Source organism: Sebastes fasciatus, chromosome 5, assembly GCF_043250625.1.
Source record: "Sebastes fasciatus isolate fSebFas1 chromosome 5, fSebFas1.pri, whole genome shotgun sequence".
Taxonomy (NCBI): domain Eukaryota; kingdom Metazoa; phylum Chordata; class Actinopteri; order Perciformes; family Sebastidae; genus Sebastes; species Sebastes fasciatus.
The window spans coordinates 21,128,870-21,146,745 of NC_133799.1; the positions used below are offsets into that span (position 1 = coordinate 21,128,870).

At 38.2% G+C, this 17,876-nt stretch overlaps 1 protein-coding gene across 3 annotated transcripts in view; it reads right to left on the reverse strand.

Annotated features, from left to right (window-relative positions):
* Positions 1–17,876, reverse strand: part of polrmt (polymerase (RNA) mitochondrial (DNA directed)) — a 125,561-nt gene that overhangs the window by 49,747 nt on the left and 57,938 nt on the right. For 2 of the 3 annotated variants that reach the window (XM_074635679.1, XM_074635680.1), the window contains 3 exons: positions 5,411–5,509; positions 4,295–5,109; positions 2,926–3,059 (listed from right to left, as the gene is read on the reverse strand). In XM_074635679.1, coding sequence (XP_074491780.1) covers positions 2,926–3,059; positions 4,295–5,109; positions 5,411–5,509 — 1,048 coding nt within the window. Of the gene's footprint in view, positions 1–2,925; positions 3,060–4,294; positions 5,110–5,410; positions 5,510–8,848; positions 9,066–17,876 lie in introns of those variants that run through there. The other variant, XM_074635678.1, reaches the window with a different exon arrangement.

A 17,876-nucleotide genomic window follows, 5' to 3' on the forward strand; every position in this document is an offset into this window, starting at 1 on the left:
CTCCATACCAGAATCCATAAAACAGTTCATAAGGCTTATTAAAAGGCCCAGACACACCAAGCCGACATCAAAGAACTAGCGGCGATGAAGGCCGACTGTTGCCTTGCCTCACGTCGCCTTTTTCTTGACCGACAAGTTGCATTTGAACACACCGCAAAGACTGCAGCCAACGGACGACCATCACGTACATTCTGTGCCTGCGTGAGAGGAAATACCTCTCTACGGTAGTCTGTGTTCGTCATTCAAAAAGGGAAACTGGAAAACCGAGGACAGCGGATGTACAAGCCGTTGTTATGATTCGTACATGAAACAAAGCGGCATTTGCCGACCACTTTCACACCACTATAACTCACCATTTAGCTTCATTCCAGATGGCCATATCGTGAAAATATCCATGTATTGGAATGATCAGATGAGATGAAGATGAAGATGAAAAATGAGAAGCATCTTCTGTGTGCCCCCTTGACTTTACTTGCTTTCTTCACTTGCGTTTCTCTTCTCCTGCACTGATTAATTTAAGCTGAACAGCCAATCCGAATGATTTCTCTCTCCGACGGGCGACACCGCCGAGTCAACATGCTGAATCGTCCGAAAAGACATGTGCAGACTAAAGCTGACGGTACGGGACACACCACAAAGACTAGGCCGACAGATGCTCACCGACGGCCCCAAACTGTCCGACCGCCAACTGTCTGCTTGGTCTGTCAGGACCTTTACTTCAAAAAGACTAAAACTTATGGTGCATTCAGGCAGATCTTGTCAACTTGTAAACTCAAAAAAAAAAAAAAAAATCTACCAAAGGGAAGCTGCCATTTTTGAGGGCGATGTATTTGAGGGTTAACATTTGGACTGGGATAGCCCCGCCTACATGTCATGATGTATTCTTGAAAAGCAGACTGTGAAGGAGGTAACTCCTGAACTGGGACATAACTTAGGTAGCCCATTTCAAAGAGGGCATGAAAGTAGAGCTGCAACGAATAATCTATTAATTGTCAACTATTAAATTAATCCCCCACTATTTTGATAATGGATTAATCAGTTAGATTAATTTCTTAAGGACAAAAAAGTAAAAATTCTCTCATACCAGCTTCTTAAATGTGAATGTTTTCTGGTTTCTTTATTTCTATAGACCAAACAACTAATCGATTGAGAAAATAATCAACAGACTAATCGACAATGAAAATAATCGTTCACTGCAGCCCTACATGAAAGTGCATTGTTCAACGGGGTCTATATATCAACATGCATTGGGGTAAATGAAACAAATACCGCTTGTGCCCTGTAGGTTCTCCTGCTATAATAACTCCAGACTAAGGTTATGCCCCTAAGAAAAAAAAGAAAAGTCAATATGAACCCTGTCACTGCCTGGGCGACAGGCCAGCTGATTGTATTCGCAGCCATCAAACAGACACACACACTGTGACACGTGTGGTGTTCTGCTGAAGCTGTACCCAGTAGGTGTATACTGTATGAGCTAAATGTCATGTAATAAATCTAAATGTGGGGCTGACACACAGTCAGTGACATAACAAATTCATTAATAATACTTAACAGTGATTTTTCAGGATGACCTAGTTACCGCTGAGACGCAACTGGGCTACTGGCTGTCAAGGATGACCTTGATGAAAAAAGTTGTAAAATGTGCAAGGTTGTCTGAGCAAAAATAAATTAAATACACCACTGTGCACGACAGCAGAGCTCTGCTGTCTTGTAACAATTTAATTAGTCTACGCCAACCTCATTAACACTCCGTGTCAGCATGCTGCCACAACCAAAACAATTCTAAGTGGCCTTGTGAAAAGCTACAATAATTACAACGGAAACCTCCACAAATCGACAAAACATTTAAGAAACAACCGTGATGCTGGGTTGCCATGGAAACAATATCAGCAAGGAGGGAAAGGAACAGCTAATGAGGTGCAAAGTGTTAGGAACACTTGATTGTGTCAGCTTAATACAGGAGAGACACCCAACTCTGACACAAAATAAAGCATGCCTTAATTTACAACTGATACACAAGACAACCTGGTTTTTACAACTGGACCGTAACGGCAAAGAGAAGCTTTTACCATCATCCCAGTTGAGATCATATTGTTGAAGCCACAAAAGTATTTAGCATGAAAATAGAATCACAGACTATAAAACAAGCAAAAAACTATTAAAAGAAGCAATGGGTCTGTCAATCTATTGAAATATTTAATCGTACATTTTTTATCTGTCCAAAATGTACCTTAAAGGGAGATTTGGCAAGTATTTAATACTCTTATCAACGTGGGAGTGGGCAAATATTCTGCTTTATGCAACATATATATGTCGGGATCGCAGGTCTCAGGGGGTTAAAAAACATTATAAAAAATAAATAAATCCAAAACAATACCACAAAAAATTCAAAAAGGAAAATCATGAAAACATAATTAATTTTAGTTGCACATGTACTGAATAAGCCCTACTGGGGCCTCTTGAGGTTATACTACTCCTTAATCCCCATGTGACCAAAGTGGTAAAACCACCATCCGACCACACAGCCCTCAGCTAAATCAAAAATAACCCAACAATAAAAAACATGAAGCAATAAAAAAATAAACTGTTGGGTTGTTTACTAGTTCTTTGACACTGTTATTCTTAGATTACAACACTCATAAATAGTGACAATCATGGCTACAATCATAGATAAATAGTATATGCCAGAACTCAGAGAGGATGTGCTGAAACCATGAGCACAGCATGACCTCTGCTGGTAAGACTGTGTATTACCACTGCCCTCCTTTAAAACTCAAATCTCTGGCCCATGACTTTACAGTAATGCCCCTCTTGTTAAAAATCAAATGATACTGAACAAACTTGTTAGTGCTTGTTCTCTAACACACAGCTCTTCATGAGTCTTGTCCATGGGTGGCGTGTGAGTGTCTGTGTGTGTGTACATACCTTGAGATGCTCTTTGGTGAGGAGTTGGAATTGCGGCCCATACACTCCAGGGCACTAGAGTAGGATCCCAGATTTGGCTTCAGACTAGCCTCCTCTAGCAGAATAAATATGCGGCCGATGTGATTTAATGTGCCCTACAAACAGAGAGAGATACATGGCAAGACCATTAAACTTTACTTCAACGTTCCCTTTATACCAATGTTTACTCCAGAAATGTTTATGGACACCAAGGAAACAATTAAACTCAACAAAATTACTGACCAAAGATAAGACTTCATTTAAGCAATATAATGACTGTCAACTACCAGAGAGCCAGAGTATGTGCGAGTATTTACAATACGAACGTATCTCATTCACAAGTAAGTACACAAGTACCATCCAACTGTGGCGAAAGTAACAGAAATCATTTACACATTTTCTACACATGCAGTCTATTGAATTTGTTTTGGTCAGAAGTTTTGAAGTTTATAGAAGACATTTTCAAAAAAAACTCTGTATTTAAAAGCAGAGCATATCATACTCGGGGAAACCCCCAATTGGTCTCGGTAAAGATGAACGTTACTTATTTAGAATACTCCGAATCACAGCACTGAAGCAAATAACAACAGGGTGGAAAAAAAACTAAACCCCCAGATTTTATAAAATGGAAAAGTTTAATTCAAGAAGTAAAAGTTATGGAAAAGGGAAATCAAAAAAATAAGGAATATGGAGGATGTTTTTGAGAAGAGATGGACTCTGACAGAAGGAAAACTATAGCTACGTGGGTTAGCACGTATGCACATATACCTGGAGGTGACCTTACATGTGAAGGCGGACACATGTGTGTACCCATGTAAATGATATTGCTATATCTCAGTGAAAAATATTACTTCATTACCAAGGTTGGAATTGAAATAAAAAAGGATATTGTTTTGTATTTACTTAGGATGTTAGATGTTCAAAATAAATAAATAAAAAATGAAGTGAAACGAAATGGTTGTCACTGTCCACTTATATTTATCAACATGAACAGTGTTGGAAATTAAGTTTTTTGTCCACCTGCCACTGTTGCTGGTGGATTCCAAAATCTACCACTCAGTAGATTACCATTGTTTTTCTGGCTGGTGAGTGAAGCAAATCCAGCAGTGGTTGTTGCTAATTTCCAACCCTGAACATGAATCCCAATTAGTTTTATAAACGGCCGAATGGTGCGTCACTTTAGACAATGACGGCATTTTCTCCTTTTCTTTCGTAAAGGATTTTCCAGTGTATCCTTATCATGGCTGCTACCTAGGTACTTCTGGGTCACTTCATTCATTTAGGAACCTCCCCAAGTAAAAAAAAAAAACTGTTCAACCGCAGCCTTAGCTTCTTTAGTTGTTGAACTCACCTTCTTGGCCCACACTCTCATCATGATGTTGTAGACATCCGTGCTCAGATGTTTACGTCGACTGATGACTCTGTGCTGGCTGAGCAGGAAGCGGTGAGCCCTCTCAACATTCCCAGCAAACACACACGCCTCCAGGTAACAACAGATGCTCAGCTGGATGTCCCCACTTGCAGTTCCCTTGCTGTCCTTCTGTAGGCGTCCTGTCCTCTCCAGGTCCTCCACCTCAGCCAGCTCTTTGGCCCTGTCCTGGGCATCAGTAACAGTCTGCTTCTGGTCCTCTTTACCGGGAACCTGATTTTTAGAGACCTTCTGTTTCCCTTTAGATACTGTATGTGCCATGTCTGCTGTCCCCGCTGCAGCAGCAGCAGCGGAGGTGACTGTTGAAGAAACTGCAGCAGGAATCTCATCCGACAATTTCGTGAGACTTCTGCTGTTCTTAATCAAAGGCACAGTCTTTTTAGCAGAGGTAGATATGATTTTATGTGATGTACCGGGGAACAACGAGCTGCTTTTGCTACCTTTAGATTTGGCTGTAGGTTTCTCCTTTACATTCTTCTGTATTTTCTCACGGAGCTGTATTGTGAGTTTGTTTTTATTCTCCTGATTCAATTTTTCCATCCAGCGCGAGTTAGAAGCTCCTTTAGCAACAGTCTTTCCTGATTTAGGAATGTCAGTTTTCTCTTTTGGTGTGCTTTTGGGACCCTTAGCAGATAAAACCCCTCTTCCAGAAGAGGGGGCTTTAACAAAATGCACATTTGCATGCTGGACATCTAAAACGGTGTCAGATTGGAGTTGCTGGATCCTGGCCTCAAGCACTGAGAGAGAGAGAGAAATAGAAAAGGCATTTTTAACATGAGAAAACAAAATTACTGACTAGCGTGTTTCAGAGTAATAGACAGACAGAACTAGTAATTACTCTAACATCTCTCAGACAGGAGTCTTGGACAAAACAGTTAACAAATGCAGTTTGAGCTGGCAGCATACAGAGAAGAAAAACTGTCTGAGAACTCTGAAATATCAGTATTTGGTATGAAGCTGCAATTATTTATAACATGTTAGTGGCACTGGGGGTTAGAGAGGTGGCAGCATGACAAGCTGCCGTCTACAATTACATACCGTCTAACAACTGAGACTGTTTCAGTACACGTGTCTTAGCATCTTCTCTCCTTGGGATTACAAGCGAAACATTTCTTCTCTGAAGCTGCAAGGGTGTCTCTGCAAAAAAAACAAAAGAAAACAGACCATTAGAGATAATAATGATGTATAAACATGCCTCTACTTGCTAACCAATATGACAGTATTCAGTAACTAAAAACAATAGCATTCTGCTTACTGCTTGCAGTTAATAAACAACTGCATCTTTTACATAAATTACTTCTAACATTACATTCACTTTGATACATTTTTTCTCCACATAGACACAAGGGGCATTTTGGGGTTCAGAGTCCCACTCAAGGACCAGGAGGAGCCATAGGGAGGAGCTGAGGATTGAACCACCAACCTTTTGTCTGACCCGCTCCACCACCTGAGCTTCAGCCACCACACAGTCTGCCAAAATGGGCTAAATCAGGACTTTTCAAAGTCTCAGTAACCCAGATACTGTGGGCCTCCCCTCAGACAAAGCTTGGAAAAAGGCGCCCCCTCACCCACCCTTAGTATATTTGCTTAGATTTGCTCGATCCCTTGCAGTGATTCTCAAAGTGGGGTCTGTGGCACTCTGTCAGGGGGTCTGCAAAATAATTTGCTATAAATCATAAAGCTGTGTTCTATCATCATAAAGTGCATATCTATAGATGAGGATCATTTGCGGCAATAAAACAAGTATATTGTGTCCATTACTCCCATCCACGTTAGCTTTGGGCCAATAGAAATCTCTGATATGATTTTGACACACAGCAATAAGTTCATTATTTTTAAGTTGAAGCACTCACTGAAAGTCAGCCTAACTGATCATTTTAAAGATATGGATTTATAAGAACTATGCCAGTCCTGCTACTGTTCATCTTCTGAAAGCCTTTAAGATACTTTACTTGAAATCTGGGCTATAAATGATGTCAAGATGAGTCCAAATGCAATTTGAATTAAATCATCCTCTGTTTTGAAGGTATAGATCTTATCTTAACGTGATTCAAATTGAAATGTGTTTCAGTTTATCACTATGAAACAGCTCTGAAGTATTTAGGTTGAAAAGTTTCAGAATACAAATAGTTCTAATGGCATCTAGGAGTACAAATGGTAGTAAGCATTATGCTTAATCTGTGTAATGATTAAGAGGATGTCCTTGGGAAATCCCTGGCCCCAAAAAGTTTGGGAACCCCTGCCCTATGGGATCCTTATTATGTTATTTGACACCATAGACCAGGGGTCAGCAACCTGCGGCTCCGGAGCCACAGGTTCTCCAGCGGCTCTCCGTGGATTTATAAAAAAATTAGTGGAAATGGATAACTGTTTTTTTGTTTACATTTTCATTTATATTTATCATTGTTGTAGGTCTATGGTACGACGGTACGGCGGAAAATAAGGGCCACATTGAGGAAAATAAAATAAATCTGAGATTTCGAGAATAAAGTCATAATATTATGAGAATAAAGTCAGAAGTTTACAAGAAAAAAAGTCGTAGTATTATGAGAATAAAAACACAATATTAGTTTATACATGTATAGTAGTATAGTAGTATAGTAGTAGTAATTTTACAAGTTATTTTCTTTTTTTCTTGTAAAGTTATGACTTTATTCTGGTAATTATGACTTTTTCTCGTAAAGTTGTGACTTTATTCTCGAAATCTTAGATTTTTGTTTCCCTCAATGTGGCCCCTACCTCACTGAAAATGTTTTGCGGCTCTAGACAGATTTCTTTTTTTGCCTAAAATGTCTCTTTTGATGGTAAAGGTTCCCGACCCCTGCCGTAGACACTAAACAATTAGGCCAAGATAGTATTTGACATAACTTCAGACTACACCAAATTAAAAAGGTCTGTCTGAAGGCATTTACTAGTTTCTGACTATGGGAAAGTAGGAAAAACAGTAAAATCCCCCCAAACTACTAACATCTCTGAACTCTCTTTAACCAAAATCACACACATTTTAGGCTATTCTATGTGATCTTTTGATACCTAATGTAATATTTTTCACTTCCATTCACTGATCCTTCCCATGAAACTCTTTGAAAACCTCCGTCCTAAATGAAATGACACTGCTACGGTGAAGTAATGTTATAGTTTAGTGAAGTCAGGGTTCTTAATGGGAGTGGTTCTTCAATTAGCTAGATAATTGGTAGGTCCAGCAGGTTTTCCCATAGAGCAGTGGCGGCCGGCCAATAGAGGGCGCTAGGGCGCCGCCCTCCCTGAGTCACACACAAAAAAACATTACTACTACTAATAATGATAATGATAATGATAATGATAATAATACTAATGCTACTACTACTACTAATAATAATAATGATAATACTACTAATAATAATACTACTACTACTACTACTACTAATAATAATAATAATAATACTACTACTAGTAATAATAATACTACTACTAATACTAATAATACTACTACTAATAATAATAATAATAATAGTAATAATAATATTACTAGTAATAATAATAATATTACTAGTAATAATAATAATAATAATACTACTACTACTACTAATAATAATAATACTAGTAATAATAATATTACTAGTAATAATAATAATACTAATAATAATACTAATAATAATACTACTAGTAATAATAATAATAATAATACTATTACTAGTAATAATAATAATAATACTACTAGTAATAATAATAATAATAACAATAATACTCATAGTAATAATAATAATAATAATCATAATAATAATACAAATTATACAAATTGTCAATATTTGTTTTAAATATGGAATGCACCCAATAATATGTGTAATTTGATTGTAATGTGAATATATGTTGTATTAATAATCTGAATCTGTAAAGTAACTAAAGTTGTCAGATAAATGTAGTGGAGTAAAAAGTGTAATATTTCCCTCTGAGATGAAGTGGAGTAGAAGTAGAAAGTAGCAGAACATGGAAATACTCAAGTAAAGTAGAAGTACCTCAACATTGTATTTAAGTACTTAGTTACATTCCACCACTGAGTACATTTTATACTGTTGTGTTTTCCAAAGCATCATTTACTCTTCCTGTTGGAATAAAATAATTGTTAATTATTTAACTGCACAGTAATAATGTGTTAGTGAAGTCATGTTATAGTTTAGTGAAGTCAGGGTTCTTAATGAGAGTGGTTCTTGAATTAACTAGATAGGTCCTGCAGGTTTTCCCATAGAGCTCCTCCTAGCAATATATTAGAGACAGTTATGTCATCTGAAGTTATATAAATGAACAAATGTTTACTAACTCCTCACAAGACCCATTAACCTCTATCAAGCATCCAACATTCGTCCAACATTACAAGAACTACTGGATACAAGCCAGATTAGATGAGCATGTAAGCACATTGACATTCAACACAAGAGTCCTCGAGGACACAGGACACACTTGTCCATCATGCTGTCTGTAACTGTCCGGGACACTCACCTGATATTCGTCTGACTGAGCTGTCCTTTAAAGACACACACAGCTGACAGCGGTCCGCAAGAGACACGCGAACAATGCCAAATAAACTGCGACGACTCAGACATTTCGCAAAGGCACAAACTCTGAGCAGAGACATGTTGACATGTTTCATCAACCGCGTTACTACTGAGACCTAGGACGCCATCTTACAGACCAAGCTAGTCAACGAGGAGCGATCGTCGTACGTTAGAGGCGTGAGTAGAAGATCGCAGATAAATCGAGCAGGATTAGAATCAGAAGGGTTTTTTAAGATTCAAGCCCTTTATTGTCATTCTGTAGTACAACGAAATTAGATTGTGACAATCCCATAGGTGCTAAAAAAGATAATACAATAAAAAAAGAGATAGTACAATATAAATATAAAAATATATAAAAGATAATACAATATAAAATATAAAAATACAATATGTATTGATGAGATGACAGTTTTGCCAGATTATTGCACAAATTGTCAGTCAGATAATTACAGCTGGTTGCTCTTGTATGAATATAAAGAAATGTAAGAAAATAAAAAAATTATGTACATAATGCTACAATATAAACACAATATATGTAAAGAAATATAAGTAACAACTTAATTAAAACAATTAAAAATAAGAAAATGACAGGACAGATAATAATGCACACAGTGCACTTTCATAGACTAAGCTACTGGAGTTACCTGCACTATACTCAATTTTTACAGTCTCTTCTGCACTATATTCACTTTTTTAATAGTCGTGTATCACAGCTGTTACCCTGCACTATATTCACTTTTAACAGTTTTCTTCATATCCTTGTATTTTTATATCTGGTATATTTTTTTGTACTTTGTACTACTAACTTTTTTACTGCCTTTTTACTAACATGTTTTGCACTATGGAACTGTGATGCTGGAAACTTGAATTTCCCTCAGGATCAATAAAGTTACTATTTATCTATCTATCTATCTATCTACCTACCTATCCATCTTCTATCTATATATCTATACATCTATCTATATAAGAAATATGTACAAATATTTGCATTAAGATGTGCAATGTATAACAAATAATCACAGTGCAAATAAGTAAATACAAAATGTTGAGAAGTGGGATCTATTAAGTGTGTTAAATATAAATGCCAGAATGGTATTAATACGATAATACTTTATTGTCAGACAGGTCTGAAATTTGTTTTGCATCACAGCAGCTCCATTTGCAACGTCACAGAAAGGACAAAGACAAGAAAACAAGGATACGCACATTTAAACATTACAATCACAGAAGACGATATTCAGGGCCCTTCAACGTACATTTGATCTGAGATTAGTATGCTCCATATTTAGTTTTTAGGATTGACTGATGCACAAAAGAGTGCTTCTTCAGTCTAACCTTATTAAATTGTGGAACCCTGTATCTCGAGATTTTATGGTAACAATTCATATTCACTGTTCAAAACATGTTGGGATCAGAGATGATGTTAGCCAGCCTTAAGATATTATGATAGGCTGATTCATAGAATTTCTCAAGGACCTACAATCTTTGAGCAGATTTTCATTTGTTGGAGCAGTTTTGACTTTAAAGTAGTGGAGAAACTCTTATACCATGTAGTATAACAATACTGTAGAACACTCATAATCACAGAAGTAAAAAAAACAAAAGAAGAAATTGTTTACTCGCCCCAAAAGACCTGAGGCGGCGGAGAAAGTAAATTTTTTGTTTTGTCTTTTTACAGACAAATTCAATGTGGTCTTTCCAAGATAACAGATGGTCTATCATTACTCCCACATATTTATATGAAAATACCTGCTGGATTTTTTCGTTATGAATAACAATAGGAACTTTATGAGAGTCAGATGGTGAACCAAATTTGAAATGAATAAGATTATTTCTTGAATGTACAGTATAAATGCAGTATTAATGACAGTATTGCACAGTTTGCAGTATAATTCCTTAATTATGATCTAGCTAATCATTTACATGACTGCTTACTGATGTAACTAACAACAATCCTGCTGTAGATCATGGCTCAATTGGGCTTAACAGTAAAACTGAGTAAAAAACCATTACCAGTTGTTTAAATTACATGGTGGATGATTTTGTATGGTCAATGAAACAAGTTAAATTGGAAGTTAATGTAACTCAATGTTAGACACTGACATTGAACAAGCTAGTTGGACATAAGGCTCAGGTTATACAAACTTCCCATCTATTACAAAACCAAGACTCACATTTTCAGACATATTTTAAATAAATCTAAAAAGTTACTTTAATTGTTTCAGATAAATGTTAAAATGAAACAGATATGACGGGAAAGGCAGAAAAATCCCTGGCTTCAGTTAATATTAGCAACTTTTAAAAAAAAAAACTCCACTTCCTGCTGTTGATATATTTTTCTATATTTTATAGACAAGGCAAGTTTATTTATATAGCACCTTATCATACACAGAGGTCATTCAAAGTGCTTTACGGGCAAAATATAAGAAAGATAGAAGAATAAAATAATATAAATAAAAGTACAAATAATATTTATAAAAATACAGACAAGTTTAAAACAAAATAAATAAAATAAATAAAAATACCATAAAAAATGATTAATTAAAATCTGTGGAAAAGAGAACAGTCTTTAGCTTAGTTTAAAAAAATGGCTACAGTTGGGGCATATCATCATCCCAACGCAAGTGACTTATAGACAATAAGTAGGGCCTTGAAATCAATTCTATATTTAACTGGAAGCATTAAAGAAATGTGTTTTATCTTCATGGTGTTTGTCTGCATTCTAGCAGCAGCATTTTGAATCAGTGGTAACTGTCTACTGGTCTTATTGGGGAGAACAGAAAGGAGTGCATTACAGTAGTCCACCCTATAAGAAATAAAACTATGAATAATCTTTTCTAAATTTTGTTTGGACACAAAGTATCGGCAGAACTGCACTTGTTTATTGCTAAATATGTATACAAATGTTTCTCTTTTCCTTTCTGTCCTTTCAATGACTACAATGAAACGTCCATGTACATCAGAGTAGTTTGAAATGGATGGTGAATTCTCTTTGGCCTACAGGTGGCAGTGTCATCACAGTCAATCAAAGTGGGACTAGAGGTCAAACAGGAGACCAAGGTGAAAATGAGTGTCCTACAATGATACAAGCAACATGTTTTCTATCATAATTTTACATATGCATTCACATTGTTATTTTACACTCTATTTAACAATTCTCTTGAGATGTTTTGGTCATGCAACTTTAATGTAATTTGTTATAGCGTATAGTTTAGAATGGAACAGTTATGGCCACGCTCTTGAGTACTGGTTCATTTTAGTAGAAAAGTGGTTGAAACTAAAAGTCCAACATTCGAATTTACTTCCTGCATTAGGTTTCCTTGTGTGGACATAAATATTGAATATGCAGCTTGTAAAGTTGTGAAAAAATGTGCATAAGACTTTTGACTATGAAAGATAACATTAAGTGAAAAGTGAAGTGAAATTCACAATGTTTCAAGGTTCTTTGTAAGCACAGAAACTGACACTTAAAAACAGGTGTGTTTATGTTGTCACAGGAGTTGTACTGTTATTCAGTTATTGTGGCAATTAATATAAACTTCTCATTAATTGTAGAAAACACTGCACATGAGGCTACATTTATTTCCATGAATGTAATCTGAAGCTGGTAGCATACACATGCAACCCATGCTGACTTGACCAAAGTACTTGTTACAGCCAATTTAAAGTGACTGTCTTCTTCTTAATGTCGACGTTTGAAGTTCAAACGTGATGTAGTTTAAATCAAGTGTGACTCGGCTCCAAATTGAAAGTAAAACTGAATGTATCTCATTCACATCCTGTGTACTTTCTGACCCCCAGCAGTGTCAGCCTCCCCTTGTCATGCATCCATAAAGCATTCTTAAACACTTTAGCGGCCCTTTGTGTCTCAGCAGGCTGGAGGTTAACACAAGCACTACTTGACAGAGAGAGAGAGAGAGAGACAGAGGGAGAGAGAAAGAGAGAGAGAGAAGGGGTGAGGGGGGAGGCAGAGAGGGAAATGAGGTCCAGGCAGTACATCTTTTCTCAGTGGAGGCAGTGGCTGAGAGCACAGCGGTGGGTGTCTGCTGCTGAGCTGTAGGTGAGGATCAGGAGGTGTTTGTTGCCACGGTTCACGAGCAGGGCCCCTTGACAGCCTCGTTTGATGTGGTTGGCCCCTGTCGGCGGCTGGCTCTTTGCGCTGGTGTGACAGTCATTGCCGGGTGAGTGACTGTCAATGCCTCGGCCGACAAAAGAGGAGAAGACAGGCATTCATGGGGCCTGATAATGGCCGGGCCAGGACAAGGCTGCCATTCTCACACACTTTGATCATGTGGATTCTTTTGCACACCTTTGTAGGGGCTCCCTATTTGTTTAACAGATGGAGAGAGGGCTGTTTTTTGATGGAGATACTTCTCTGTGAGATGCTTGTGTTGGTAAATGCCTTTGGCATGTGTTTGTGTGTGCGTGCGAGTCTCTTGTGTGTGCACGCACCACTTACATGGAATTAGTGACCTGTGGAAAAAAACTGCCTCTTAAGGAACTCCCCACATGTGTGACATCTGAGAAGTCATATTTAGAGTTGAATTTGAAAACCTCTATGGCTGTCAATGGATTAAAATAGTTCATCACGATTAATCGCATGATTGTCCATAGTTAATCACGATTAATTGCAAATTAATCACACATTTTTTTATCTTTTCAAATTGTACCTTATGGGAGATTTGTCAAGTATTTAATACTCTTATCAACATGGGAGTGAGCAAACATGCTTGCTTTATGCAAATGTATGTATATATTTATTATTGGAAATCAATTAACAAACAAATATTGTTCAGAAACCCTCACAGGTACTGCATTTAGCATAACAATATGCTCAAATCATAACATGGCAAACTCAAGCCCAACAGGCAACAACAGCTGTCAGTGTGCTGACTTGACTATGACTTGCCCCAAAACTGCATGTGATTATCATAAAGTGGGCATGTCTGTAAAGGGGAGACTCGTGGGTACCCATAGAACCCATTTTCATTCACATATCATGAGGTCAGAGGTCAAGGGACCCCTTTGAAAATGGCCATGACAGTTTCTCCTTGCCAAAATTTAGCGAAAAGCTAGTATGACGTAGTTGGTACCGATGGATTCCTTAGGTTTTCTAGTTTCATATGGTACCGATATCTTCACTATGGCTTTAAAGCTGAGCAAGTTGCGTTAATGTATTAGAGAAATTACTGGCGTGAAAACGAATTTGCGTTAACGTGTTATCGCGTTAACTTTGGCAGCCCTAAAAACTTCAATAAACTTTTTTTTTCTTTTTAAAATCACACTTTTGGGCTCAAGCTGAGACGTGCAGCCCATACTATAGTACTTTTTTACAGTCTACTGTAAACGCCCAGAGCACTGACACAAACATTAATTATGAAATATTACTCATCACATCACACACTTTATGTCCATTACTGTCCATTACAGAGAGACAAGACATTAGAATGATCCTTCGGGCTTCTGCACAGGCGGCCTTTACTGGACTCCTGTGACTCACGCAGCTCTTACTGCAAGTAAAGATGGGTTCAATTAGAGAGTCAGTTAAAACGTCTTAAGATGTGTCATGCTACTATTTACAAGTGCATCTTAATAGAATAATTTGAAAGAATTATGTAGGCCTATACTTCAGACTTCAATGATGCTAAGTCAACCTCAACATCCAGACAAAGCTACTATTAGGAGAGTGGTGAAATGCTGAGTCAACAAAGATTTTTAAAGTGCCTTTTTCCATCCTCGCCGCCGCCAGCCTGCTCTGTTCTGTCCGTGTCCTCTGTTACGTGCTTCTGATACATCAGATTAGCAAAGCACAGATGTTTAATCACCCTGACAAGTCATTTTTTTTCCCTCAAACACTATCAGTCAGTTGGATCTCTGCTGAAAAGAAGAACTGGGAGGCTAGATCTATCAGAACTCTGCACAGCATCAGATAGACGACCTACTTATCATAATGCCACTGACAATAGACAATGGTCAAAAAGCAGGATATGCAAAGTCCTCAGCGGGGCTGAGTTGGTGTGGTCTGGTCAGTTCCCTTTAACCACGTCCGGATGTTTGTCAGCCAACCACAGCAGACTGCTCAAAGATATCAAGCACACCTGTGTTGGCTCTGACGCAACAACACAGGCAGTGTTGGACGCGCTGAAAGGATAAATTGCATAATAGCTGAAATTATCAGAATTTACAGCCCGCGAATAACATGTGTGAGATAATTTCCTTATATGAGTGTTGTAACTCCTCGCAGTTTAGCGTCCACAATAGAGAGTTGTCTGGAAACGGTTTCATTTTCAAAACAAACACCTACCTACCGCTGAGTTACAAACTGGCAGGATGTCAGGTCTCTTAAAAGCACGAGGTCATGGGTGAGCTAAAACACAACTACAAGAGAAAGAGGGAGAAAGAGAGAGACAAGGACTTAGCAGGCAGGCAAAACAATTAATAATAGGGAGCTATTACTGAGGGATTGTCAGTGCTAGGAGGGAGGTCGGGTTTCAGACCCTTTTGAAGACTTTGATGGTACAAAACAGGCCTCATTATAGAGATATTATCTCTATTCATACACTTACAGAGCCGCTTGGATTCCTGCTGGGAAAGATTAGGTTCCTCCACTTGAGAACATCCTCCTTGGGTGCCTGGCTCACAGAGTGGTGTTCTCAGCTCGGGGCACACCCACACAGCACGGCTCAACTCAACTCAGTCTGAGAGCCGATTGCCGCCACGTTGGTCCATATCTCTTCAACTATTTAATGGATTAAGAGGAAAATTTTGCACAGACACTCGTGATCCTCAGAGGATGAATCCTAATGACTTTGTTGATCGCCTGACTTTTCCTCTAATGCCACCGTGTGGTTCACATTTGTGGTTTTGAGTGAAATGTTACAACTATTAGATAGTTTGCCATAACATTTGTTTCAGACATTCACGTCATTCATTCAAAAATGTTGGCATTGCACGTGTCTGCAAACCACGGGAATGTTGAATGTCAACGTTTCTGAACCACAAATACGTTTCTTAAATACGTTTCATATCAGCCTCATGTCACGCTTGCAGAAATGCACCATGTCTGGTGCTAATTCACTAATATTAGCATGCTAACATGCTAAAGACTGTGTTAGCCTTTACCTCATAGCACCACTGTGTCTAAATATAGCCTCATAGAGATACTCCCTTTAGTCTTGTTGTTTTCCAAAAGTTTTCTTGTACCTGTTTCTGATCTATGAAATTAGAAGTTATGCAGTGGGTTACACGCTGACCTAATCATAAATTGTAAACTGTACATTTTTCAAATCCTCAGTATATATTATGTAGTTGAAATCATGTAAATTATTACGTTAGCTTCAACATCAAAGATGCACACTGTAAAGCTGCAAGAGATTGCACGTTATGACATTTAACAAAGAAATACATTATGCTTGTGTCTGCTCTAGCACTGAGCTCAGACCCCAAACATTTGCTTGCAAGACACCACAAAGCAATCTGCTGCCACATCTGACACTCACATGAGGCCTGAGCTTTGTTGTTGACCTCAGGGGGCACTCGGATTTTTGAGAAGTTAGAAGTGATAGTATGATTTTAATTATGGGGAATTTTGGCAAAGGAAGGACAACTGGAACTTACTCTTTTTCTCTCTAACCTTCTCTGTCTTTCTTTCTCACTTTGTTTTGTTTGTTTACATGTGTGTTTGCATGTTTGGCACCACTGAGACAACAATCTAACAGAAAATAATAAGATAACTTGTCCTCCATCAAAATAGTGTTTAATATATCTTTTAGAAAAATTTGAGTTCCAGAGACTTTTTTTCCAGCATTCTGGTGACTTTTAAGAATGAAAATAACAAAATAATAAGTACACTGGAACAACATTTTTATGTTAAATAGGCCTACTTTTAATTTTACTTTAATTCTCAGGAAATAAAACTGAATAATTCGCCCCTCTGGCGTGAACTTGTGTGAATCTCTGGCATAAAGTAATATTCATAAGTTTTTATTCATTCGTTAATTTTTTTGTCCCTGCATAAGTATTTCTTTCTCTTACTACTCTCCATTTCCCTCTCCATCTCTCACTCATTGAAGGCCCTTTCAGGCACAATACAACAACAGCACCACTGCGCTCTGAAACCCATTATTTCAAATGGCTTGCGCTGTGCCGCGATGGCTTTTCACTGCGACAAGCAAAGCTCAAACCATGTTGTGTTGGTCTTGAGCATATAATGTATATATCTATGCTCGCCAGCATCTCTTCCGCCGGGAAACAACATTTGGTGTAGTTCTATTGTCGTCCGGGTGGAAACAGTCGGTTTTATACAGGCTGTACAGTGCCAGAAACAGGTTGAGATAATGAAAAGGAAAAAGGTGTAAAAATCGGGAGAAAAACGGGAGAAGTGTGACCCCTGGAGGAAACCGGGAGAGGGCAATGCAAAACGGGAGTCTCCCAGGAAAATCGGGAGAGTTGGCAAGTATGTTCGCCAGCCAGTCGGCCTGGCGGCCCGTAACGTTAGCGAGTGTGCGGTCGGGGAGCAGAGAGAGAGGGAGTGAATGTGTGAAGTAATCAGTAACATTGTAGCAGTGAACATAGCAGTGCAGTGTGTGTACAGTTTATTTGTCGGTGAATAAATGCTACAACTCCTCAAGACTCAAGCCAAGTTCTCGTGTCTTGTTTGCCACCGGCTGATTAAAGTGAAGGAGGTTATCCCCGAAGTTAGCAACAACTTCAGCTCAAGTAAGGTGGGCTGTTAAGGTGGACCAGCTATTCTCATTTTACTGACAAGCGGCTGCTGCGTCAAGTGTGACACCTAGTGGTAAAATTCTGTATACCAGTCCGGTGTTGTGGTTCAATATCAAACCAGTTTTCGTCTGACTAGTCTCTCTACCTAAATCTAAAGGCCCAGACACACCAAGCCGATGGTCGGCTGTCAGAGAGTTTGGGGCCGTCGGTGAGCGTCCCTCGGCCTAGTTTTTTAGCACCGTCGGCTC